This window comes from Microcaecilia unicolor, chromosome 6 (assembly GCF_901765095.1).
Source record: "Microcaecilia unicolor chromosome 6, aMicUni1.1, whole genome shotgun sequence".
Taxonomy (NCBI): domain Eukaryota; kingdom Metazoa; phylum Chordata; class Amphibia; order Gymnophiona; family Siphonopidae; genus Microcaecilia; species Microcaecilia unicolor.
The window spans coordinates 201807708-201833629 of record NC_044036.1 but is presented as its reverse complement, the minus strand read 5'-3'; the positions used below and the strand labels follow the sequence as shown (position 1 = coordinate 201833629).

Genomic DNA, 25922 nt, shown 5'->3' with positions numbered 1-25922 from the left:
GTTCTTTCACCAAGTTACCGAGATCTTCTCCAAATAGTCACTTGACCTGGAAAGGCAGTTTGACTAGACACGACTGAAGCTGCATCCGCTGCCCAATGTCACAACCAGTGTTTCCGATGTACCATGATAGCCAAAGATACTGTGGGCCAAACCCTGTAACATGACATGAATAGTATCCACCAAGTAGGCTAACCCTGCTTCTAGCTGGGCATTATGGCATCCGTCCTGTGTTACAGACTGTTGATGCAGCCTTCAGGTATGCTCTTGCCATGAATGAAGTGCACACTGTCGCTTGAAGGCCCAAAGAGGCCACTTCAAAGGCTTGTTTGTGAGCCTTCTAGCTTCCTATCCTGTAGTTCTTTTAGGGCAATGCCCTCTTCCACCAGCCAGGTTCTTAGTCACCACTGTAACAAGGGAATCCACCCTAGGAAGTTGCAATTTATCTTTCTCCTCTGGAGCCAACAAGTAGAGATGAGTCATGGCTCTTCCCACTCAGCCCTGTGTCTGATAAAACCCACTGTGCTGTAATCAGGTTCTGAATGTATGAACACATTGGGAAGAACTTTCAAGGACCCTTAAGCCCCTTCATGATCAGTGAAGATGTAACTCCTGACTGAAGCAGAAGGCTCCTCGATGGAAAGCATCACCAGTGCCTCAGAAATGTACTGAGCACCTCTATGAAATAACCTCAGTACTTTTGAATCATCCTCCTCCTCAAGAGAGAGCTCTCCCTTCCCTAACAGCTCCTTCAAATATGGCTCCTCTGAAAAGAGAGGCCACATCACATGAGGAGGGAGAAGCAGAAATAGCCTCATCTGCCCACTCCTGGAGGTCTAAATAAGATCTCTTAGTAGCAGGAGAGGCACTGAGGTGAGAAAGTGAGGCACCTCTTGCAGCAACTGACTGTTTCTGCTTCAATAAATAGGTCTGGTGTAAGAGCACTACAAGCGCTAGCGAAAATAAAAATCCTGAAGCAGCTGAATGCTGTGAGGCCCTGAGGCTGTAAAATGGTGGCTGTGCTCTGCGTGTGGTCAGACAGTCTGTTCCTCAATGCCAGTCAGCCCTGACAAAATGGTGCCCATTCCTGCACTGTCCCACATCAAACTGCACACCGGCCCTGCCAGACAGCCTTAAGTCCCCAGCACATTCAGATACTGCTCCAAATCTGAAGACAGGCTGCTGCCGACCTTTTCTCCAACAGGATTCATGGCTTGCGCACACTGCAACGCCAGCCAGCAGATCCCACAGCAAGAACACCATTTAATTGCCTCCACAGTAGTCATCATTCCTAACAACTGGAACAAGTACAGCACAACATGGTCCCAAGCAGTGAATCAGGATCCCTTTCCTGCACCAAGTAGAACTTGCAGCCTTCCAAGCAGTTCAGAGTCAAACTTTTCGGACACCACTGCCGACTGCTCCCCCTAAACTCAGTCTCTAAACAACATACCCCAGATGAGAGAGGATCAGCACTGATACTCTGTCCCATGCTCTCTAGTAAACCTCTTTCCTTCTCCTTTAAGGTTGTGTTTGAAAAGGAGAGCTCCACAAGAAACAGGGGAGAAGTGTAGGGAGGGAAGAAAAGTTTGCAGGGCACCAAAGAGGAATCAAATCTCCAGATATGGCTCTGCAAACTCAAGCCACCTACAAAATTCAATTGGGGACCAGTTGACCAACTGGACCAAGAGCAAAGCACTCAGAACTCCTGGGAGCAAGGTGCCCAATGAGAAGCAGATACACATGAGCACTTGTCCAAGACACCACTTCCAAGTTCAAGGGGCCTCCTGCACGTAAGGTGTGCTCTGCTGGAACTGAGGAGAACAGTCCCTTGTTTGGTGTCAAAGCACAGTGAAGAACAGTGGACTAACTCCTGGCATAATTCACTAACCTCCCAGGTGCTCAAGCAGGTGAATTACCTCTGCTGTAGCTGCCCTCAAGTCCATCTCCAAAATCAGCCTTATCAACCAGTTGTTTCTGTTTGTGGAGATATGCTGCCAGTGCCATCAGGGCCTTGGAAAAGTTCCAGGGAGCTGCTGCCAGAGAGCTCTGAACTAGAATTCTCTGCCCAAGATGTAGAAATGCTTGAGAGACTCTCAGATGGCAATGAACACATAAGCATCCACCAGATCCAGGAAGGTCAGAAATTCAACCAGCTGGATTGAATATCACTGACCTCAGGGTCTCCATATGGAAGTGCAAGACATGAAAAGAGACTGACCTTTTTGAGATACAGACTAGGTCTGTATCAGCCACCTTTCTTAGGAACCACAAAATAGATGGAGTAACACCCCCATCCTCCCCCAAAGAGGAGACTAGCTCAAATCACTCCCACTTGCAGCAAGCACTGGTGGTGACCTCTACTACATCGCTCAATGAGGGAGCTGCTAGTGGATGCTATAAAGGTGAAACCCATTTGTCTGGATTGGTCTATCAGGATAAGGAACTAGGCCAGAAACACAACTATACTTGACTTTGCACAGCAATACTGAGGGGATCAACATTATAGAGATGTTGAGTACCTCATGTGTTTCTACTTGCCTCAAATCATAAATCTTTAAGCAATTTATAGCTGACCACCACTTAAAGTTGGTTTACAGCAGATGAGTATGGAACCAATGATTTAAGTAGGTGAGAAACACATATGGCTCTTAGATTTCAGCATGGCAGCAAGTGTGATAGCAGCACCTCTTTGGAACAGCTTGTTGTCCAAGTGACCTTGGAGAACAAAGGTTGTTTTTTTTTTTTTTTTTTTTTTTTTGGGGGGGGGGGGGGGGGGGGGGGGGGGGTTAAATAGGACATGTATAAGAAAATGATTTTTCATAGTTTATTACTTCCCCACTTAAACCGGGGCTCTGTATGAAGCCCTAAGTTGGTTCAAAAGTCAGTATAAATGTGGCTATGGTGCTGTTCTTTCTGAAGTGATAACAGCACCCCCCCCCCCCCCCAAATTACATGCTGAAATAATCCTAGGCATGAGATCATCTGCTTCTATGGATGATTCATGATGAATAGAATCCAGGCCTAGAAAGTTTTCCAGTCACTCTGTGAGATCTCAGTGTGCAGGAAGAGCAATGGTAGTGAATGGTCTAAGTGTGAGGGCAATTTAAAAGTAAAGAGACTCTCTGATGTTGGAGAGTATGTGTGTCTGCACAGGAGTTACACCAGGGCAATGTTTAAGTTTTGGCCAATATTTGGGGTACCCCATCTAATTTGCTAATCATCTGCTGCAGGAACATACAAGATAATCTAGAAGCAGTCACAAAACAGCTGGAGATGGGATCTGGCTCTGATGGTGGAACTGGAGACCTTGGAGGTTGGTCTGCTGGCTATTGAACAGGAAAGAGCCAAGGCTGTACTTCAGAGCTGGTGGAGTTTTCTGCTATATCTCTGCTATTCATATAGAAAAAGATTCTGCCCTGAATCAACATGCAGGTGACCTGCACCATTGGTGGACACGACCACTATACTGACAGAGGCTGGAATGTGCCAGTAATGTCCTTGAAGTGTTGGGTCAAAGTTGCACAGGTCTGCAGGACACACTTTAGAAGCCTCAGCATAGATGAGCATGTACTTTTGAAAGGGTTGCGAGGATGCCTTTATTTCAGGCCTTTTCGAGTGTTCAGAACATACTCTTGGCCCGACAACTTCCAAGGAGAATTTTAACCCAAACACATTCTGATACTCCCCACTACTTAAGGAAACAGATGAAATCTAATACCAAAGTGGATATGCTGGAAGGGGCAGTGTCAGCTGACCTCTGCACAGGGGAAACCTCTTTCATCCTGTCAAGTTAACAGCTGCTTGTTTTCCCATCAATACTGGTTGTGCAGCCAGATACTTAAGATCTCTCTAGGCTGGTGGAGAAACATTTATAGTTAGCTTGGGTGGGAGTTCTGGATGTTTCTGCTACACTGCAGGTAGGGAGGACTCCCGACTCTGGCTGGAACATGTTCAAAAGAAAACAAAATCTTTTCTCCTTTTGAAAAGGACAAAAGCCACACAAGATCGAGCGCAGGAGGTTAAAATTCAAATCAAACGAGCTGCGCAATAGAACAGGGGGAAAAAAAAAGTGGTACTGGGGAGACTGCTGTGGGCAGGAAGGGTCACAAATATTTAACTTTGCAATCAGTGCTGAGCTCTGGGACAGCTGTTCCATCCCAGCATTAGGCAGTGATGTCACCATCTTCACGTGTCATGACTCAATCCTACTTGATAGAAAATAAACAATGCCAGAGAAAAGTTGCGAGGTAGTACAAAGCAAAGGAGACGTGGCCTTGTAGCTCGTTCAGCTTGACAACACTGCATCTATACCATAAGAATGGTGACAGTCCCACCTCTAGCCCAAAATCTCACCACTGCAGATGCAGCCAGGAAACACTGAAGCCAGTCTCGTACCACCTCACTCTTAATGTACTAAAGGCCTCTATTTACTAACACTTAATGTGCAATGTGTTTTGTGCTAGATATCTTGCAATAAATTGGTAAACACGGCTTTAAAATGTTAAATAAGAATTAAGACTAAAGGGGGTAAATTAACGTGGGCTACTGCTCAGATGGGTTATTTTACTGTTAACCTGAGTTATTAGTAACTGCATCTTAGTAAGACAGCCCCTAAATGATCAACTGATAAATGCAGTCTTAACTCCTCTCCCCCATACCCCCAACAAAAAAAAATACAAAAAAAAAAAATCTTCAGCATGGGCTACTTAAGGCAGGTTTTTGTTGTTTTTTTTTTAACACTAACTTGTGCTATTTTAGCACATGTCACATGTTTAATTAGCTTCGATGCTTAATTGTGCAGCAAATACAGCCTTTGAAAAGAGGCAGTGATATCCATAGACTATTACAAAAGGAGCAAAGATGGATTTACATGCTGCGTTCCCTGGAACCTGAGGGGTTAATTCACACATTGAATGGTGTCACTTTTTAATTTCACATCTGATTGGTTCAGTCTAACAGCACCTGAGGTCATATGCATTTTATAAGTCCGCCATTTTGAGAGCAGGCAGGAGCGCCAGACAGTGTTTCGGTTTGAAGTGGCCATCTGCGTTCAGTAAGACGTGTGATTAGATTTTACAAGTAGTTGTGGCTATATCAATGGACCTAACAGTATTATTTTTTCGCAGCCTCGAATTCAGAGACCCTGAAGCAGCAGGACAATCGTGAGCGGAACGAAACGCTGGCCAACGTTGGTCTAGGGGTGCTAGCGTATGAGGAAGACAGCCACTAGAGCTGCTAAGAGGAACTTGTGGAGCTTTTTGAAAGCTAAATACTCTCCTTGCAAATTCAACTATACTTTAATATTTTGATGCACATAGTAAGTTGACATTGTGATGTACTACATAAAAATTATTCACGAAAGTTTTTTTTCAGTCAATGCTGAATTACACATCGTTTGTGATCAATTCAGCTCTATAGATCTTGGAATCTGGAGCTCTTTGAGGCTTTTTCCTTCCGATATTTAACATCTATTAATGACGTCGTTTGGTCACAAAAGTTTTGTTATCAGAAGGGCTCGGTGCTTTTGTTTGAGAATTTTTAATTTAAAGACATCAACTGGTCATTTTCCTGTTATTTAACTAGACTATGAAATCAGTTCCTCAGAAATTAGATTTGTCCCAATTCTATTTTATGCTTTCTGAACTAGAAAACAGTAAAATTATGCCTTACCTGCTGATAATTTTCTTTCCTTTAGTAGCAGCAGATGAATCCAGGAACTGGTGGGTTGTGTCCATCTACCAGCAGGTGGAGATAGAGATTACAAAGCTGAAGGCAGTGATACCAGATGGTCAGCTCCTCCACTTCAGTATATGTCTCATCACCAAGCACAATCAGACAAGAAACCAGGATGCCTTCCTCACCAACCAAAAACAAAAACTCGTCAGTCCAACTTAGATAAACCATGACTACGATGGACTCCTCTTCAGTGGTTTCTGTTATCTCGCTCTCTTTTTTTTTTTTTTTTAAACTAAAGACCAGGACAAGGACAGGCAAAACAAATGCTGCTGACAGAGGGCAGGGTTCTGGATTCATCTGCTGGTACTAAAGGAAAGAAAATTATCAGCAGGTAAGGCATAAATTTACCTTCCTTAGCATATGCAGCAGATGAATCCAGGAACTGGTGGGATGTACCAAAGTAATCCCTAATTAGGGTGGGAAGTCGCCGCTCCCCAAGACAGAACAGCCACTGCAAAGGCAGCATCCAAATAGCAAAAGCACACCTGTCTTGACCAAGAGGTAGATAGCAATCTTGTGGAACGAGCCTGTAACACCACCGGCAGGACACGACCTTCAAAAAAATCCAAGGAAACAAAGTATCTGCAATCCAACGACAAATCGCTGGATTAGAGGCCATCATTCTACGGCAAGAACCAGCAAGGACAAAGAGAACATCAAAACGCTGAAAAACATGAGACATCTATAAATGCCAGAGGATAACCCTCCAAACATCCAGAAGCCAAAGCTCCGCATACTCTGCGTGAAAATCCCCCTCCCAAAAGGAGGGAAGAAAGAGGCTAATAAAGAAGAGAGGCCAAACAGTAAGAAGAGGAGGAACCATATGCATGGTCACTTCAGAGTTAGCAAATTGCAGAAAAGTAGCACGGCAGCGCTAAAAATTCAGACACTCTGCATGTCAAAGAACTGACAACCAAAAACACCACTTGCAAGTAAGCTCCTAAGCGAAGCCTTCTGAAAAAGGATCACAAGGAGTCCGAAGCAATGCTCAGTAGACAAGGAGCCCTAAGCTAGACTCGGTGAACAAGAATGAGGTTTCAGGGTGAACAAAGTCACAGCAGCGGAGGAGCAAATTACTCTGCAAGAAATGCACCACATCCGGGTATGAAGCCAGAAAAGAGCCCGACACTTTCTACCAGAAGCAGGCTACTGCCACCTGCACCCAAAGCAAATTAGAGGCCATACCCTTCTGCAACCCATCCTGCAGAAAGAAACCAATCATGGAGGAATAGACACCCACAATGGAGACCAAGTGTGGGCCACAACCATGCCTCAAAAAAATCCTCTACATCTGAGAATACGCAGTCAAAGTGGACCACATAAAACTCGCAATAGAGCAGTAATCACTGTCCCCAAAGAACTCTGTTCCTCAGAGTCAACCTCTCAAATAACCTAGGCCGTAAGACCAAAGCAAGAGGAATCCTGCACTCTGTAATGGACTCTGAAGTAAGAGCCCGGAGTCTAGCAGAATTTGAAACAGAGGTGCCACCAGGAGCTCCACCAGATCCATATACCAAAGGGCGCCGTGGCTAATCTGGAGCTACCAGAATGACTCGACCCTGGTGGAGAGAGATACATAAAGAACTCAGCCACAGAGAAGCCACGGAGGAAAATTATTGAAGAACATCCTCCGGCTAATGAAGCAGCTGAATAACCAGCCCTGCCATATTACCCTCTCTCCCATGACAAAAGAAAGAAGGCACCTCGGCGTACAGCCGGGACACCATCTACCTCCGGAGCTCTCTACCTGAGGCCAATGTGAAGCACTGGTGCGGAATAACCATTCCACCGAGAACAGAAGACGACAGAAAGAGAGAGCTCACCGTAGGAAAAGGCCACAAAGTGGGCTGCGGAGAAACAGAACACAAGATCTTCTGCTCACTCCATAAGGGGGCGACATGCCCTGGTGGCCAGGGCTAGACTCTGAGTCTCACTCTGTCGAAGAAGAAGAAGCCACTCCAGTCATGTTCTCCAACGGCACAAGCACCACCTGGCCCACAAGTCCTGAAAGGCTAGAAGACAAACAGCACCAAAACCAGGTCCAGGTGGGAGATCGGCCACACTGTCTCTACTACTACTACTTAGCATTTCTATAGCGCTGCCAGGGTTACGCAGCGCTGTACAAGTTTAAACATGGGGAAGGACAGTCCCTACTCAAGAGAGCTTACCATCTAAAGGTGACAAACTATGTAGTCAGTGTAGGTATCATGAATGGGGAAGGTGGTTAGGCGCCAAAAGCAAGGGAGAAGAGATGGGCTTTGAGTAAGGACTTGAAAGTGGGCAGGGAGGGCACATGGCGTATGGGCTTGGGAAGTCTGTTCCAGGCATAAGGTGATGCGAGGCAGAAGGGGCGAAGTCTGGAGTTAGCGGTGGTGGAGAAGGGTACAGATAGGAGTGATTTGTTCTGAGAGCGGAGGTTACGGGTGGGAACATACAGGGAGAGGAGGGTGGAGAGGTAATGGGGGCTGCAGATTGAGTGCACTTGAAGGTCAATAGGAGAAGCTTGAACTGAATACGGTAGCGGATCGGGAGCCAGTGAAGTGACTTGAGGAGGGGGGGGGTGTCTCCCGTGTCATCCACCGCCCTGGAGACAGAAGAAGGCGGGAAAGGGCTCTCCACCCCAAAACACTTGCATCCGTGACCACCACCATCCACTGAGGAGGCGCCAAGGAATCCCCTCCACAGGGAGGAATTGCAGGAGTCACCAGTTCATGTGCAGCTGTGCTGAGAACAGCCACGGAAGACGGCGTTGACACTCCTGGGACAAAGGAGACCATCTGCCGAGAAGCGAGAGCTGTAGATGTCGCATGTGAGCACAGCCCACAGCAGTACATCCAAAGTAGCTGCCACAGAGCCCAAGACACGAATGAACTGCCAGTCCCGAGGACTCTGCGCCCCGATCAGACTGCGCATCAGAGTCTGAAATTAGATCCTCCAGTCCTCAGTCAAGAAAAAATTGTACCAGAGCTGTCTGGAACAGGACGAGGTGGCTCATTTGAAGGGTGACCACCCAGACCAAGGATTCCAACAGTGAGACCCAGGAAGATTAACTCCTGGTACTCGTCTAGAGTGGGGTATACTCTGACGCCGTCCTTGCAGAGAATGTCACAACACTCCCAAACCTAGGAAAAAAGTGCAAGGAGCCATAGCCATGCCGAAAGGCAAAGCCTGGAACTGAACATGAGGGTCCAGAACGGCCAACCAGAGAAACCGCAGATGAGGGGGGGCAAAGAGGAAAGCGCAGACATGCTTCCTAGAGGAGAAGTGCAGGGAAGAATGCTAAATTGAAGTAGATCTGCAATATAGCTAGATGTCCAATACAAAGAAAAAAATGCAAAAGTGCAATAAAAACCTAGAGACACTGCAACATACAGCTAGCTAGAGGTGCCACCAATACAGTGGAAGGTGGAACTGGTATGCAAGTTTGACCAGTATCCGAGTGCAATACTAGAAGAGAAGATGCTGTGGGAAACCACCACAGCTAACCTTTGGCACTGTAGCAAAGTGTAAGCTGTCCCAGCTATGCAATGAACTGCTTGTCAAGGCAAGCAATATGGGAGAGTGAAGTAAAATATGCCCCCATATGAAAAGGAGGCGAAGGCCACAACTTCTAATATGATGCACAAACCAGCCTTAAACCTGTAACCTTCAGGTTGAAAGCCAGCCAACCATCTTCCAGAAAAAAAATATATATTTGCTGAAACTACTGCACCTGGAGATAATGCTCCTATGGCAGCACTGAGGTTTACCCATGGAGACCAGAGCACTAGCCCCAGAAAACAACAATATGTAACATTCCCCACAGAAATGTGGAGCCAAAGGCACTAAGCCTAGAAACCCCCTTCTAAAGGCACAGGAAAAAAACAAAAAAACCTACCACACCTGGTATTCCCAGGCACAACCCTGCTAAGCTTCTAATTTCAGAGGGGATCAGGCACACTCAGGGTGGTGTACCCACAGACAATACCTATACTGCCAATATAAAGAGTTCCACAAAGGAAGTGAAAAAAACTTGCAGGGTGTTTAAGCAACTGCCCTCAGAGAAAAAAAAAAAAACCAGGGGACCAAAAAGTCTTGTAAATAAAAATACAAAATAAGCCCTTTCAGAGGACCAACCCATAAGGAGCCCTGCTCTGATGCTGTTCACTGTTTCCCACACCAGGAACAGCCTTTAACCAACGCAGGAACTATAAGAAAATCTTAACACCACAGTGAGGCCTACTGGAGACTGCTGCCATCAATGCACCCACTTAGGCAAACATGACTTTCCAGCTCAGGTGATTCTTGCTGCCTGTGTGCAGAAAGGAACTGCCCTGAAAAGACTCCCTTTGAATACAGGAAGACAGGAGAGCAATGGAATCTACTGCTGAGCTGGAGAGTAAACATTCCCTCTTCGGGGCAGGGTCCATCAGTGGACACAGACAGGGAACAAGGCAGAAATCTCCAAAGGCTGAACTAAAAAGGAACAATCAGTTCCCCTACCAGAGCAACATATAGGCATATGGGGGGGGGGGGGGGGGGGGGAGATCAAAAGCCCCCAGTCCCAGAGAATACTTCAGATTGGCTGGTTGATGTGCACCCCGAAAAGTAAGGCGCACCGCAGAAGAACTATCAGATTCCTTCTGGAAAACCTTGTGTTTGGAACCCATCCGCATGAGATGGGCATAAGAACTCCACTGATCCCGAAACTATCGAGGGGCAAACAAAGAGGGGTTCCAATGACCCCACCTCCAACACGGCACCCAGCCGCCTCTCCTGGAACACTGGATCTACCATAGAGGGTAGCAAAGCCATTACTGTACCTGAAGAAACCCTCAAAAGGGGCAGGCTAGAAATGCTGAGGGGACAAATGTCACTTCAGCCAGTGGACGTGGAGAAAAAGGAGGAAGAAATCTGGGAACAAAATAATTCCCCCAAATCAGGAGAGGTTGGTACAAAGCCTGAAGGAGTCCCCATAGTAGAGGCGAAGCTGCCAACGCAGCCAACAGCCAGAAAGCAGGAGCCGCATTGGGAAGCACCAAAAGAAAATGGTGCGTGCACCAGACACCTCAGAGCAGGAATCCCGTTTGAGACACAGAAATCCCCGGTGCCTGCCTGTGCGCCTCTGTGCACCCAGTAACATACGTCCCCGCTGCTGCCAACGCTTGCTCAGAACACAAGCCTCCTATAGTGGCCTCCGCCATCAATACTGCGCTTCCCCCAATGGCAGAAAAAGAATGCACTCACCAGAGACACACAGCCAGACTTCCTGTCGACAGCAGGTCCTCCCAGGCAAACCTGCCACCAAACCGGTTCAGCAGGCTACACACACAGCGACTCCAGAGACACTGTCCCCAAGGCTCCTCTTAGCAATCTGCTGTCCTGTTGCAGCTGCAGAGCCTGTGTTCTGAATTGTTTTTTTGTTTTTTGTTTTTTTTAACAGCTGATAACAGCAGCAAACAGAGGTCTGTTGTGGACTAGACTTTTTTTTTGTTGTTGTTGCTTTTAGTGAGGAAGGCTACAGTCCAAACAACAGTCCACTCTGGGAGGAAAGGGACCACAGGGTGAGGCAGGGACCCAGGCCACCTGGTATGCCCCTAAAGTTGGCACAAAGCCCAAATACCCCCTAAGCTCAACTGGCCAAAAGATCCAGGAGCAGGCCTAAGAGACACCATCTACCACCTGCTAGAGATAGAGATATACTGAAGTGAAGGAGGAGCTGACCATCTGGTATCACTGCCTTCAGCTTTGTAATCTCTATCTCCACCTGCTGGTAGATGGACACAACCCACCAGTTGCTGGATTCATCTGCTGCATATGCTAAGGAACATGTTTTAATTGCTTTTGTTTCTGCCTCCTGTTTTCTGTACACCTTGTATATCCGATGGCTTGAGCTATTCTACTACTACTTATTTCTATAGCGCTACAAGGCATACGCAGCGCTGTACACCATACACAAAAAGAAAGTCCCTGCTCAAAGAGCTTACAATCTAGATAAGACAGGTAAACAGAACAATAAGGGTAAGGGAATAAAGAGGCGAGGATAAAAAGACCGGGCAAGTGAGTCGTGGTTAGGAGTCAAAAGCAGTGGTAAAGAGGTGGGCTTTAAGTTTGGACTTGAAAACGGCCAAAGATGGGGCTAGACGTACAGGCTCAGGTAGTCTATTCCAGGTGAGAGGTGCAGCAAGATAAAAGGAATGGAGTCTGGAATTAGCAGTAGAGGAGAAGGGGACAGATAAGAGAGATTTATCTACAGAACGGAGTACCCGAGGAGGGGCGTAGGGAGAGACAAGAGTGGAGAGGTACTGGAGAACGGCAGAGTTAATGCACTTATAGGTCAATAAGAGAAGATTGAATTGAATGCGGAAACGGATAGGGAGCCAGTGAAGTGACTTAAGGAGAGGGCTAATGTGAGCATAGCGACTTTGGCGGAAAATAGTTTTGGACTGATTGAAGAGGAGAGAGATGGCTAAGAGGGAGGCCGGTGAGAAGCAGGTACAATAATCAAGACGAGAGGTGATAAGAGTGTGGATAAGGGTTCTGCTAGAGTGCTCAGATGAAGGGACAGATTTTGCTGATGTTATAGAGAAAAACAACAGGTTTTGGCAATCAGTTGAATGTGAGCAGAGAAGGAGAAAGAGGAGTCAAAGATGACTCCAAGGTTACGAGCTGATGAGACAGGGAGAATGGTAGTGCCATCCACAGAAATAGAGAAAGGGGGGAGAGGAGAGGTAGGTTTAAGGGGAAAGATGAGAAGCTCGGTTTTGGCCATGTTAATTTTCAGATAACGTTGAGACATCCAGGCAGCGATATCAGAAAAGCAGGCTGAAACATTGGTCTCGATGCTGGTTGAGATTTCAGGGGTAGAGAGGTAGATTTGGGAGTCAGCATAGAGATGGTATTGAAAGCCATGGGAAGTGTAGATGGAGAACAGGAGAGGACCGAGAACAGAACCCTGAAGGTAGAGGGATAGAAGTGGAAGAGGATCCACCAGAGTGTACACTAAAGGTGCGAAGCGAGAGGTAGGAGGAGAACCAGGAAAGAACAGAGCCCTGGAATCTAAATGAAGATAGCATATCAAGGAGGCCTGTCTTACTGTTTTTGAATTTTACATTGGCATTTTGGATTACTCTGGTTCAACATTACTTATTCTTGTAACTTTCCATCTTACTTTTGTTTTGTTTGATCTGTACGCTACCTGGAGTTTTGCAAACAGTGTGGTACATAAATCTTACAAATGACTACACTACAGGATTTCTCTGATCTCTGCATCTCCTGACATGCAATTAAAAAAAAAGTCCTTGTTTGGCCTATGGTGGGGCACAGGATCAGCTGCACTAAGTTTCCTTTCAAATCTTTTTTCTCACTTTAAGAGTATTAAAAGTTACACTACCCCAGCTTACAAAACATCTGGGTGTAAAGAGGACATTTCCCTACTTCTTTTTTTGTTGGCCTGGAAATCCACTTTCCTTCTCTGTCACTTCTGTATCTATCGTTTCTCAAAACAAATAGACAAGCATTGCAGTCCTCGGAGAAAGAAAGTCCATAGAAAACATAGGTATTTAGAACTTTAACCCCCACCCCCCCACACACACACACACTCTGCAATCTTAGCTCAAACTGACAAATCAGTTTTAAAGCAAGCAGCAGTCAACATAAAAGAGAAAACTAAAGCAAACTGAGCAGATCCGGAAGAGTAAAACATACTGGAAACTCTAGAAAGGACAGAAATACCCTGAACACAGTTACTCTTTATACTGGATGCCAAGCTCGAGGACAATGTACGAGATCACTTGCAATCTCAGTGACTGTTTACATAAATACTACTGAGATGCAAAACATTAAGACTCCTGCATACATTTGATAGAAAACGTGGTCAAGGCTAGTAGTTTATTCAAGCTTCAGTAAGATCTAGCACAGGGGTCAGCAACCAACCCAGTTGGATTTTCAAGATCTCTACAATGAATATGCACGAGATTATTATTCATTGTGGAGATCTTGAAAACCCAACTGGGTTCTGGCCCTCACGCACTGTGGTTGCCCAGCCCTGGTCTAGCAAGTTTTCTATAAAATAGATCCATAACAAATATTTGCCAAGATAAAGCACTTCTTATGCCCTGGATCAGACACCTCAGAACATATTTCCTAATACTAGATGCTGGATTTTTCCAGGTGACAGAGTGATCACTGTCAAACAGGATGCTGAGCTGGTGTAGGAAATGATCTGTTTAAATAAGGTATCCACATTTTTTATTCTTTTTAACCTGAAGCAGTCATGGCTTCTTTATGCTTCTTACTCCACCTCTATGCAATAGTTTCAGGGTCCATGTCCCCATGACACCATATTGAAGAACACAAACATTAAGATGGTGTCTCCTGTACAGACATTTTTCAAGACAACCTTTCTGCATTAAAGCAAGTCCTACTCTTTTTTGCCATTATTTACAGACTGATTATCCACCCTCCAAGCCTAACTAAGGCTACCCAGAGTGGTGTACAAACTAAAACACCATACAAAAGTCATCCAAACAGGACTCCCAATACAGCAAAATCCCAAATATAAAACAAGTTTTAAAAAATTGCATTCAATTCTGGTCAAACAAAAAAAAGCTATATATTTCCTCTAGACATTAATGAAAGAAAATTGCCAGCTGACATCAATTAAAGAAATAAAGGAAACCTCAACTGCCTAGGAAGCCTACAAAGACAGCATTCCACTATTGGCTTATATCACAGGTTTCATAAGTTCCTCCGAAAAAAAGCTGTTTTGTATCGCCATCAGGAGGAATCTACCGAGTATATTTCCTCCTGATGCAGATATGAAGGGAGCCCCATGTCGAGGATTCATCTGTGCTACAGTTGGACTATTTTTGAGCTGACTTGGATAGAAGATGTGTTGATGTTGAATAATGACTGGGGTTAATACTCATGCACAACTGGATCCCAATACTGATTTATCTGTTTGAGTGGGTCTCTCCTTTTCTGCATTCACTCAGTACACACCTCCAACTATTTAATCAATGTATTTGCATGCAAAACACTTATGCATTCTTTTCCTGAAATTAAAAATGCTTTTTCAGTGAATGAATGACACTAACTGAAATGAAAATTGCCTTAGTGGGGATTTGTTATATAAAGACTAGTAAAAAAAAAGCCCCATTTCTGATGCAAATGAAACGGGGGGCTAGCAAGGTTTTCTTCAGAGTGTGCATGTGGGAGTGTGTGTCCCTGCCCTCTGCCCTCTCTCCCTCCCCCTCCCCCCCCCCCCCCTTGGAGTCCAGTCCTTCAGTGTTAAGTTTCCTGCTGTTCTGTGTTACAGAGAGAGTGAGGGCATCTCTCTCCCCTCCCCCTCTGAGTCCTTCACTGTTACAGAGAGAGGGATTTCGTGCTGTGCTGTTTTCCTTCACTCATGGGGAAACCGGATATCTCTGGCGCTTCACACTTCCGGCTGGAGGCTTCATAGAATGTTGGTCTTGCCTTTTATATATATAGATGTCTCTTTTTTGGCTGCAATAGTTTTTTTCTCCCCTTGAAGGAGTTGTATTCTATTGCAGTTTTTTTTTGGAGGACTTATGAAACCTATGATAAAAGCCAATAGTGGAATGCCATCTTTGTAGGCTTCCTAGGCAGCTGAGGTTTCCTTTATTTATTTAATTGATATCAGCTGGCAATTTTCTTTCATTAATGTCTAGAAGAAATAAGTGGGTTTTTGTTTTATCTAGTGATCTCTGCTCTCCAGCATTTTATCGTTTTGACCAATTCAATTCTGGTCCCCATATCTCAAAAAAAAGATAGTGGAATTAGAAAAGGTTCAAGGAAGAGCAACCAAAATGATAAAGGGGATGGAACTCCTCTCGTATGAAGAAAGGCTAAAGAGGTTAGGGCTCTTCAGCTTCAAAAAGAGAAGGCTGAGGGGATTTATGATTGAGCTCTATAAAATCCTGAGTGGTGTAGGCTTCAAAAAGGGACTGCTGAGGGGGGATATGATTGAGCTCTATAAAATCCTGAGTGGTGTAAAACAGGCAAAAATGAATCAATTTTTCACTCTTTCAAAAAGTACAAAGACCAGGGGACACTCAATGAAATTACATGGAAATACTTTTAAAATAAATAGGAGGAAACACTTTCACTCAAACAATAGTTAAGCTCTGGAACCTGATGCCAGAGGATGTGGTAACAGCGGTTAGCGTACCTGGGTTTATAAAAGGTTTTGACAAGTTCCTGGAGGAAAAGTCCATAGTCTGTTATTGAGATGGACATGGGGAAGCCAATGCTTGCCTCGGGATTGGTAGCATGGAACGTTGCTAATATTTGGGTTTCTGCCAGGTACTTGTGACTTGGAATGGCCACTGCTGGAAACAGGATACTGGACTAGATGCACCATTGGTCTGACCCAGTATGGCTTCTTAAAGTCAAACGACAGTAACCAGCAGATACAGGGACACTTTGCCTGAAGCCAAGTAAAACAGAACTTCTCAGGGTCCCTAACACAAGTGGATACATACCAGACATCAAAATCTCTTTTGGGATGAATGGAAGTCCCCTCAAATCACAAGTGAGGAACCTTGGAATACAGTTAGATTCAACACTTTCTCTGATTCCCCAAATCCAAGAAACCTTTAAAAGCTGCTTCTACTATTTGCGACAGCTATGCTGCCTCTCTCCTTACATTGAAAAGATAAATCTTATCCCAGTTATGCATGCCATAACATCAAGACTGGATTACTGTAAAGCGAATGCTACATACCTGTAGAAGGTATTCTCCGAGGACAGCAGGCTGATTGTTCTCACTGATGGGTGACGTCCTCGGCAGCCCCTCCAATCGGAATCTTCCTAGCAAAGACCTTTGCTAGCTCTCGTGCGCATGCGCGGCCGTCTTCCCGCCCGAAACCGGCTCGAGCCGGCCAGTCCAGTATGTAGCAAGACAATACACTTCAAGGGAAGACACAACTCCAAAGGGGAGGCGGGCGGGTTTGTGAGAACAATCAGCCTGCTGTCCTCGGAGAATACCTTCTACAGGTATGTAGCATTCGCTTTCTCCGAGGACAAGCAGGCTGCTTGTTCTCACTGATGGGGTATCCCTAGCCCCCAGGTTCACTCAAAACAACAACCATGGTCAATTGGGCCTCGCAACGGCGAGGACATAACTGAGATTGACCTAAAAAATTTACCAACTAACTGAGAGTGCAGCCTGGAACAGAACAAACAGGGCCCTCGGGGGGTGGAGTTGGATCCTAAAGCCCAAACAGGTTCTGAAGAACTGACTGCCCGAACCGACTGTCGCGTCGGGTATCCTGCTGCAGGCAGTAATGAGATGTGAATGTGTGGACAGATGACCACGTCGCAGCTTTGCAAATTTCTTCAATGGAGGCTGACTTCAAGTGGGCTACCGACGCAGCCATGGCTCTGACATTATGAGCCGTGACATGACCCTCAAGAGCCAGCCCCGCCTGGGCGTAAGTGAAGGAAATGCAATCTGCTAGCCAATTGGATATGGTGCGTTTCCCTACAGCCACTCCCCTCCTATTGGGGTCAAAAGAAACAAACAATTGGGCGGACTGTCTGTGGGGCTGTGTCCGCTCCAGGTAGAAGGCCAATGCTCTCTTGCAGTCCAATGTGTGCAGCTGACGTTCAGCAGGGCAGGAATGAGGACGGGGAAAGAATGTTGGCAAGACAATTGACTGGTTCAGATGGAACTCCGACACGACCTTTGGCAAGAACTTAGGGTGAGTGCGGAGGACTACTCTGTTATGATGAAATTTGGTGTAAGGGGCCTGGGCTACCAGGGCCTGAAGCTCACTGACTCTACGAGCTGAAGTAACTGCCACCAAGAAAATGACCTTCCAGGTCAAGTACTTCAGATGGCAGGAATTCAGTGGCTCAAAAGGAGGTTTCATCAGCTGGGTGAGAACGACATTGAGATCCCATGACACTGTAGGAGGCTTGACAGGGGGCTTTGACAAAAGCAAACCTCTCATGAAGCGAACAACTAAAGGCTGTCCTGAGATCGGCTTACCTTCCACATGGTAATGGTATGCACTGATTGCGCTAAGGTGAACTCTTACAGAGTTGGTCTTGAGACCAGACTCAGACAAGTGCAGAAGGTATTCAAGCAGGGTCTGTGTAGGACAAGAGCGAGGAGCTAGGGCCTTGCTGTCACACCAGACGACAAACCTCCTCCACAGAAAGAAGTAACTCCTCTTAGTGGAATCTTTCCTGGAAGCAAGCAAGACGCGGGAGACACCCTCTGACAGACCCAGAGGCAAAGTCTACGCTCTCAACATCCAGGCCGTGAGAGCCAGGGACCGGAGGCTGGGATGCAGAAGAGCCCCTTCGTCCTGCGTGATGAGGGTCGGAAAACACTCCAATCTCCACGGTTCTTCGGAGGATAACTCCAGCAGAAGAGGGAACCAGATCTGACGCGGCCAAAAAGGAGCAATCAGAATCATGGTGCCTCGGTCTTGCTTGAGTTTCAACAAAGTCTTTCCCACCAGAGGAATGGGAGGATAAGCATACAGCAGGCCCTCCCCCCAATCCAGGAGGAAGGCATCCGATGCTAGTCTGCCGGGGGCCTGAAGCCTGGAACAGAACTGAGGGACTTTGTGGTTCACTCGAGATGCGAAGAGATCCACCAAGGGGGTGCCCCACGCTTGGAAGATCTGGCGCACCACTCTGGAGTTGAGCGACCACTCGTGAGGTTGCATAATCCGGCTCAGTCTGTCGGCCAGACTGTTGTTTACGCCTGCCAGATATGTGGCTTGGAGTACCATGCCGAGACGGCGAGCCCAAAGCCACATGCTGACGGCTTCCTGACACAGGGGGCGAGATCCGGTGCCCCCCTGCTTGTTGACATAGTACATGGCAACCTGGTTGTCTGTCTGAATTTGGATAATTTGATGGGACAGCCGATCTCTGAAAGCCTTCAGAGCGTTCCAGATCGCTCGCAACTCCAGGAGATTGATCTGTAGACCGCGTTCCTGGAGGGACCAGCTTCCTTGGGTGTGAAGCCCATCGACATGAGCTCCCCATCCCAGGAGAGACGCATCCGTTGTCAGCACTTTTTGTGGCTGAGGAATTTGGAAAGGACGTCCCAGAGTCAAATTGGACCAGATTGTCCACCAATACAGGGATTCGAGAAAACTCGTGGACAGGTGGATCACGTCTTCTAGACCCCCAGCAGCCTGATACCACTGGGAGGCTAGGGTCCATTGAGCAGATCTCATGTGAAGACGGGCCATGGGAGTCACATGAACTGTGGAGGCCATGTGGCCCAGCAATCTCAACATCTGCCGAGCTGTGATCTGCTGGGACGCTCGCACCCGCGAGACGAGGGACAACAAGTTGTTGGCTCTCGCCTCTGGGAGATAGGCACGAGCCGTCCGAGAATCCAGCAGAGCTCCTATGAATTCGAGTTTCTGCACTGGGAGAAGATGGGACTTTGGGTAATTTATCACAAACCCCAGTAGCTCCAGGAGGCGAATAGTCATCTGCATGGACTGCAGGGCTCCTGCCTCGGATGTGTTCTTCACCAGCCAATCGTCGAGATATGGGAACACGTGCACCCCCAGCCTGCGAAGCGCCGCTGCTACCACAGCTAGGCACTTTGTGAACACCCTGGGTGCAGAGGCGAGCCCAAAGGGTAGCACACAGTACTGGAAGTGGCGTGTGCCCAACTGAAATCGCAGATACTGTCTGTGAGCTGGCAGTATCGGGATGTGTGTGTAGGCATCCTTCAAGTCCAGAGAGCATAGCCAATCGTTTTGCTGAATCATGGGGAGAAGGGTGCCCAGGGAAAGCATCCTGAACTTTTCTTTTACGAGATATCTGTTCAGGGCCCTTAGGTCTAGGATGGGACGCATCCCCCCTGTTTTCTTTTCCACAAGGAAGTACCTGGAATAGAATCCCAGCCCTTCTTGCCCGGATGGCACGGGCTCGACCGCATTGGCGCTGAGAAGGGCGGAGAGTTCCTCTGCAAGTACCTGCTTGTGCTGGAAGCTGTAAGACTGAGCTCCCGGTGGACAATTTGGAGGTTTGGAGGCCAAATTGAGGGTGTATCCTTGCCGGACTATTTGCAGAACCCACTGATCGGAGGTTATGAGAGGCCACCTTTGTTGAAAAGCTTTCAACCTCCCTCCGACTGGCAGGTCGCCCGGCACTGACACTTGGATGTCGGCTATGCTCTGCTGGAGCCAGTCAAAAGCTCGCCCCTTGCTTTTGCTGGGGAGCCGCGGGGCCTTGCTGAGGCGCACGCTGCTGACGAGAGCGAGCGCGCTGGGGCTTAGCCTGGGCCGCAGGCTGTCGGGAAGGAGGATTGTACCTACGCTTACCAGAAGTATAGGGAACAGTCTTCCTTCCCCCGAAAAATCGTCTACCTGTAGAGGTAGAAGCTGAAGGCTGCCGGCGGGAGAACTTGTCGAATGCGGTGTCCCGCTGGTGGAGAGACTCTACCACCTGCTCGACTTTTTCTCCAAAAATGTTGTCCGCACGGCAAGGCGAGTCCGCAATCCGCTGCTGGATTCTATTCTCCAGGTCGGCAGCACGCAGCCATGAGAGCCTGCGCATCACCACACCTTGAGCAGCGGCCCTGGACGCAACATCAAAAGTGTCATAAACTCCTCTGGCCAGGAATTTTCTGCACGCCTTCAGCTGCCTGACCACCTCCTGAAAAGGCTTGGCTTGCTCAGGGGGAAGAGCATCAACCAAGCCCGCCAACTGTCGCACATTATTCCGCATGTGTATGCTCGTGTAGAGCTGGTAAGACTGAATTTTGGCCACGAGCATAGAGGAATGGTAGGCCTTCCTCCCAAAGGAGTCTAAGGTTCTAGAGTCTTTGCCCGGGGGCGCCGAAGCATGCTCCCTAGAACTCTTAGCCTTCTTTAAGGCCAGATCCACAACTCCAGAGTCGTGAGGCAACTGAGTGCGCATCAGCTCTGGGTCCCCATGGATCCGGTACTGGGACTCGATCTTCTTGGGGATGTGGGGATTAGTTAAAGGCTTGGTCCAGTTCGCCAGCAATGTCTTTTTGAGGACATGGTGCAGGGGAACAGTGGACGCTTCCTTAGGTGGAGAAGGATAGTCCAGGAGCTCAAACATTTCAGCCCTGGGCTCGTCCTCCACAACCACCGGGAAGGGGATGGCCGTAGACATCTCCCGGACAAAGGAAGCAAAAGACAGACTCTCGGGAGGAGAAAGCTGTCTTTCAGGAGAGGGAGTGGGATCAGAAGGTAGACCCTCAGACTCCTCGTCAGAGAAATATCTGGGGTCTTCTTCTTCCTCCCACGAGGCCTCACCCTCGGTGTCAGACACAAGTTCACGGACCTGCGTCTGCAACCGTGCCCGGCTCGACTCCGTGGAGCCACGTCCACGATGGGGGCGTCGAGAGGTAGACTCCCTCGCCCGCATCGGCGAAGCTCCCTCCGCCGACGTAGTCGGGGAGCCCTCCTGGGAGGTGGCCGCAGTCGGCACCGCACGCGGTACCGACGTCGGGGACCTCACCCCGGGCGATGGGCCAGCCGGCGCCACGCTCGACGGTACCGGAGGCGCAAGCACCGCCGGTACCGGAGGGGTAGGGCGCAACAGCTCTCCCAGAATCTCTGGGAGAACGGCCCGGAGGCTCTCGTTCAGAGCGGCTGCAGAGAAAGGCATGGAGGTCGATGCAGGCGTCGACGTCAGAACCTGTTCCGGGCGTGGAGGCTGTTCCGGGCTGTCCAGAGTGGAGCGCATCGACACCTCCTGAACAGAGGGTGAGCGGTCCTCTCGGTGCCGATGCCTGCTGGGTGCCGACTCCCTCGGCGACCCAGAGCTCTCGGTGCCGACGCGGGGAGGGGACCGGTGTCGATGCTTCTTCGACTTCTTCCGAAGCATGTCACCGGAGCTCCCCGGCACCGACGAGGAGGACGTGGAATCCAGCCGTCGCTTCCTCGGGGCCGAGGCCGAAGGAGGTCGGTCTCGGGGGGGCTGTACCGCAGGAGCCCTCAGGGTAGGAGGAGACCCACCCGAGGGCTCACCGCCACCAGCAGGGGAATGGACAGCCCTCACCTGCACTCCACACGATGCACCACCGTCCGACGACATCAGGAGACGAGGTCCCAGTACCACCGACGTCGATGCAGCTATCCGATGTCTCGGCGCCGATGCAGAGGGCCGATGCCTCGATGCACTCGATGCACTGGCAGCCAAGGAAGAAGGTCTGGACGCTGATGACGTCGATGCACACGATGACCCCGGTGCCGATGCCGACGAAGAGCCCGAGAACAAAACGTTCCACTGGGCCAATCTCGCTACTTGAGTCCGCCTTTGTAAGAGGGAACACAGACTACAGTTCTGGGGACGGTGCTCGGCCCCCAGACACTGAAGACACGAAGAGTGCCTATCAGTGAGCGAGATTACCCGGGCGCACTGGGTGCACTTCTTGAAGCCGCTGGAAGGCTTCGATGTCATGGGCGGAAAAATCACGCCGGCGAAGTCAAAATCCGAAATGACGAATTTGGAGCACCAAAACTTTAAGGGAGAAAAATCTCGACCGAGGCCGAAAAGAGGCCTACCCCGACAACGAAAGAAAACTTACCGGGGCAAAAACTGGAAATACGGGAAGAGGCAAACGAAACCCAAGAGGGTTTCCGGAGCACTTTCCGAACGAAAAGAAACTTTTCCGAAGAAAAAACACGTCGAGTAAATAACGGACGCGCGAGGTCGACTCTCCGGGACTCACCACGGCAAAAAACACAGCCGTACCGAGTGCGGACGAAAGAAGACTGGCCGGCTCAAGCCGGTTTCGGGCGGGAAGACGGCCGCGCATGCGCGGTGCGCGCGGGCGCGCGAGAGCTAGCAAAGGTCTTTGCTAGGAAGATTCCGATTGGAGGGGCTGCCGAGGACGTCACCCATCAGTGAGAACAAGCAGCCTGCTTGTCCTCGGAGAATACGCTCTACAATGGTCTGACTACAAAGGGTCTAAACCAGCTCCAACTGATTCAGAATGCTGCAGCAAGACTAATATAAGGTTGCAAATGACATGACCACATCAGAGCATTTTTGCAAAAACTTCACTGGCTACCAGTACAGGGTTAAATTTAAAACTATATTCTGATCTTCAAGGCCCTTAAAGAAAAATGCCCCGAGTACCTGAAGAATAAGATAATCCTCTACACACCTCCAAGGATACTAAGGTCCTCTCTCAAGGACCATCACTAACCACACCCTCTCCATAAGACATTACACAATGTAATACCCGCAAGCAAGCTTTCTCCGGAGTAGCCCCCACACTCTGAAATGTACACCCTGAAAGGCTCCACTTCACACAAGACTATCTCTACTTCAGGAAGCAGATTAAAGCTTGGCTCTTCAATCAGACCTTTAATAGAAGAAGTAACTAACTTGTTAGTCTAACTCACACAAGGAGTGGAAAAGGCAGCCACTCCTACCCTAGCTGAGATAATATTTAACCATCTCTCCGACGTCATGTGCCCCTTTCTTTAAATTAGTCACATTATTTTCTAACTCCTCTTACTCTCTTACCTATCTATAAGTTAACCATCTTTCTGACCTCATGTGCAACATTCTTTAAAATAAGTCAGCTTATTTTCTATATGTTCCATGTTTGTTTATACACTAGTCAATTAAAATGTTCTATTATACATTGTGTTAATGTAAGTAATATACTATGCCATACTTTGTACTGTTGAATATTTTTCCTGCTGTAATTATGTATTGCTTGCTTGATTTATTCTTACTGTACACCGTTTTGAGTGAATCCTTTCAAAAAGGCAGTAAATAAATCCTAATAGTTCTATTTCGTATTGTAAGTATACTATGCCATACTTTGTATTATTTAAATATTTTTACTGCTGTAATTGTCTATTACTTATGTTTGATTTATTCTTACTGTAAATCGCCTTAAGTGAATTCTTTCAAAAAGACAGTAAATAAATCCTAATAAATAAAATAAAAAACCAACAGACTATAACATTTATGTCAGATGTTCAAATAATTAGCTGTACCTTTTTTAGCAATGTAAGAACGCAGGTGCAAGACTTTCTACAAGTTTGAATCAATAACTCCATTATTAATTGAGGTGCACTGGCTGCCAGTCAAGGCCAGAATTCATTGCAAGTTGTGTACCATCATCAAGGGGCTGGTGGTTTGGAGGCGGGGCTAGTGCTGGGCAGACTTACAGATACAAATCAAGGTAAGGTACACACAAAAAGTAGCACATATGAGTTATCTTGTTGGGCAGACTAGATGGACCGTGCTGGTCTTTTTCCTGCCATCATCTACTATGTTACCATCATCTTTAAGATTTTAAATGGGTTTGCTCCTTCTACTTGCAATTGGGCAACGCTTCTTCGCAATAATTCCATAAGCAAAACTTGTAAGCAGATGCTTTTACTTTTTCCATTATAAAAGGGCTTAAATCTTGAAAAATATTCAGTTTATTATCAGTCTGCTGTAATATGGCATTTGTTGCCAGCACGTATACAAGTTATTACCGATATGGTGTTTCATAACTGTTCAAAAACTTGGCTAAGTATTTGTCTTAGGTTACTCGCTTGGATTTAATGTAATTGTAATTCTTGGATTTATTGTATTAAGTCTTTCATATTTTGTAATCCACACAGAACTTTAAAAGGTAGCTGCGGAATAAGTGTAACATAAGTACTCTTTACAAGGCGAACAAAAGATGGTTTGTGTGGAATTCATAACTGCCCTTCTATAACCTCTTCTGGGTCAAGATGTAGCCAGATGGATTTTCAAGAAAGCTGATAAAGATCATTTATCAAGGTGCAAGGGTGCACATAGTTCTGTTATGGACTGGTCTTGGTAGCTACTAAATCGCGGGAGAGTAACAGCAGAAGAGCCTGCATGGGGAAACATGGTGATGGAGCACAGAGACTGTAGTTGGTATGAGCCCCAACAATTACAAAGAGCAGCAATCCACACTTACAAGTACAAGATGGAAGGCTACTTTTAAGAGCAACTTGTGGGACACTAGGAATAGAGTAGAGAACAAAGAAGCACACATGTGGGCCAGACATCGGTGGACCATACAAGTTGAAAAGGATAAGGGCCATGCTCCCAGGCTGAAGTTGAAGGCCAGGACAATGGTAACAGTAACAATAATGTCATGAGTAAAAACACCACAGGCTCCCCATTTGCACACCACAAAGTACAATTTTTCAACTTTTCTTTTTTTTTTGGGGGGGGGGGGGGGGGGGTTGCATGTATTTTGAAAATAAGGGAAGAATGTTCCTTGTGAGACTCTGGATGAGTCATTTCACCCTACACTGCCCTAGTCACAAAAATTTAACAGTAAGCTTTCTGGTAACAGGCTATTACCTAGAATAAGTCAACACAGCTTCTACTGAAAAAAAAAAAATGTAAGCTAAATCTAAACACGCTCTAAGACCTGCCTCTAACTAAAGCTCATCATTTTCAGACATCATCTGTTATAAACAAGTGGCTTAGCATGGTAACAGATTTCTGCATAAGCACACAAGGGGCATTTCATTTTGTGTAAAAGGGGCTGCTGCTTTTACCATTGTTATTAAGTATCTGATTCACAGTATACAGGGCTTGTTTTATATACATACATCACTGAGCGTGGATAGACATATTTAGCAAACATCAGTTAAATACCATCCTGAAAGCAACCCTTATCAGGAATCTGCAAGCCCTTACTTTGCCTGTGCTCTGCAATATGGTTGTTCTCGTCCTCCACACTCGCTCTCGGCTGACAATGTCCCTGGTCACGTCCACCTCAGCATCCACAAAGCTTCTCTGCTTCAGGGCCGTGATGTCATCGTCTAAGTCAGTCTTAATAGTGGATCTTTTCTTGGCCATGATTTTGGCTTTGATAGCGGCAATTTTTTCCACAGACATGGCTTCTGACAAAGATCTGAAACGTTAAACAGAATTGACCTAACCCTAGTTCCTCCAAAAGTTTAGCAAGAAAATGTACAACCTAAAAATCATGCTTTGGTCCATTTTCAAACAAAAAATGTCCAAAATAGAGTGGCGGCTTAATGGTTAGTGCAGCAGGCTTTGATCCTGGGTTCGACTCCCACTGCAGCTCCTTGTGACCTTGGGCAAGTCAAATGCATGAGGGGCATTTTTGGATATGATGTCTAAGTCTGAATTTGGACGTTTTTGTAAAACTTCCAAAATCTAAACAGGAAAGAAGGTCATTTTCTACAAAAAGAAAAAAAAAGTCT

General features: G+C 47.1%; 1 protein-coding gene across 1 annotated transcript in view; it reads right to left on the bottom strand.

Moving 5' to 3' along the window:
* The window catches only part of CDC73 (cell division cycle 73), a 476174-nt gene that overhangs the window by 417571 nt on the left and 32681 nt on the right, over nt 1-25922 (bottom strand). Inside the window, exon 7 of the mRNA XM_030205684.1 lies at nt 25390-25606. Within this exon, the coding sequence (XP_030061544.1) occupies nt 25390-25606 (217 nt within the window). The remainder of the gene's footprint in view (nt 1-25389; nt 25607-25922) is intronic.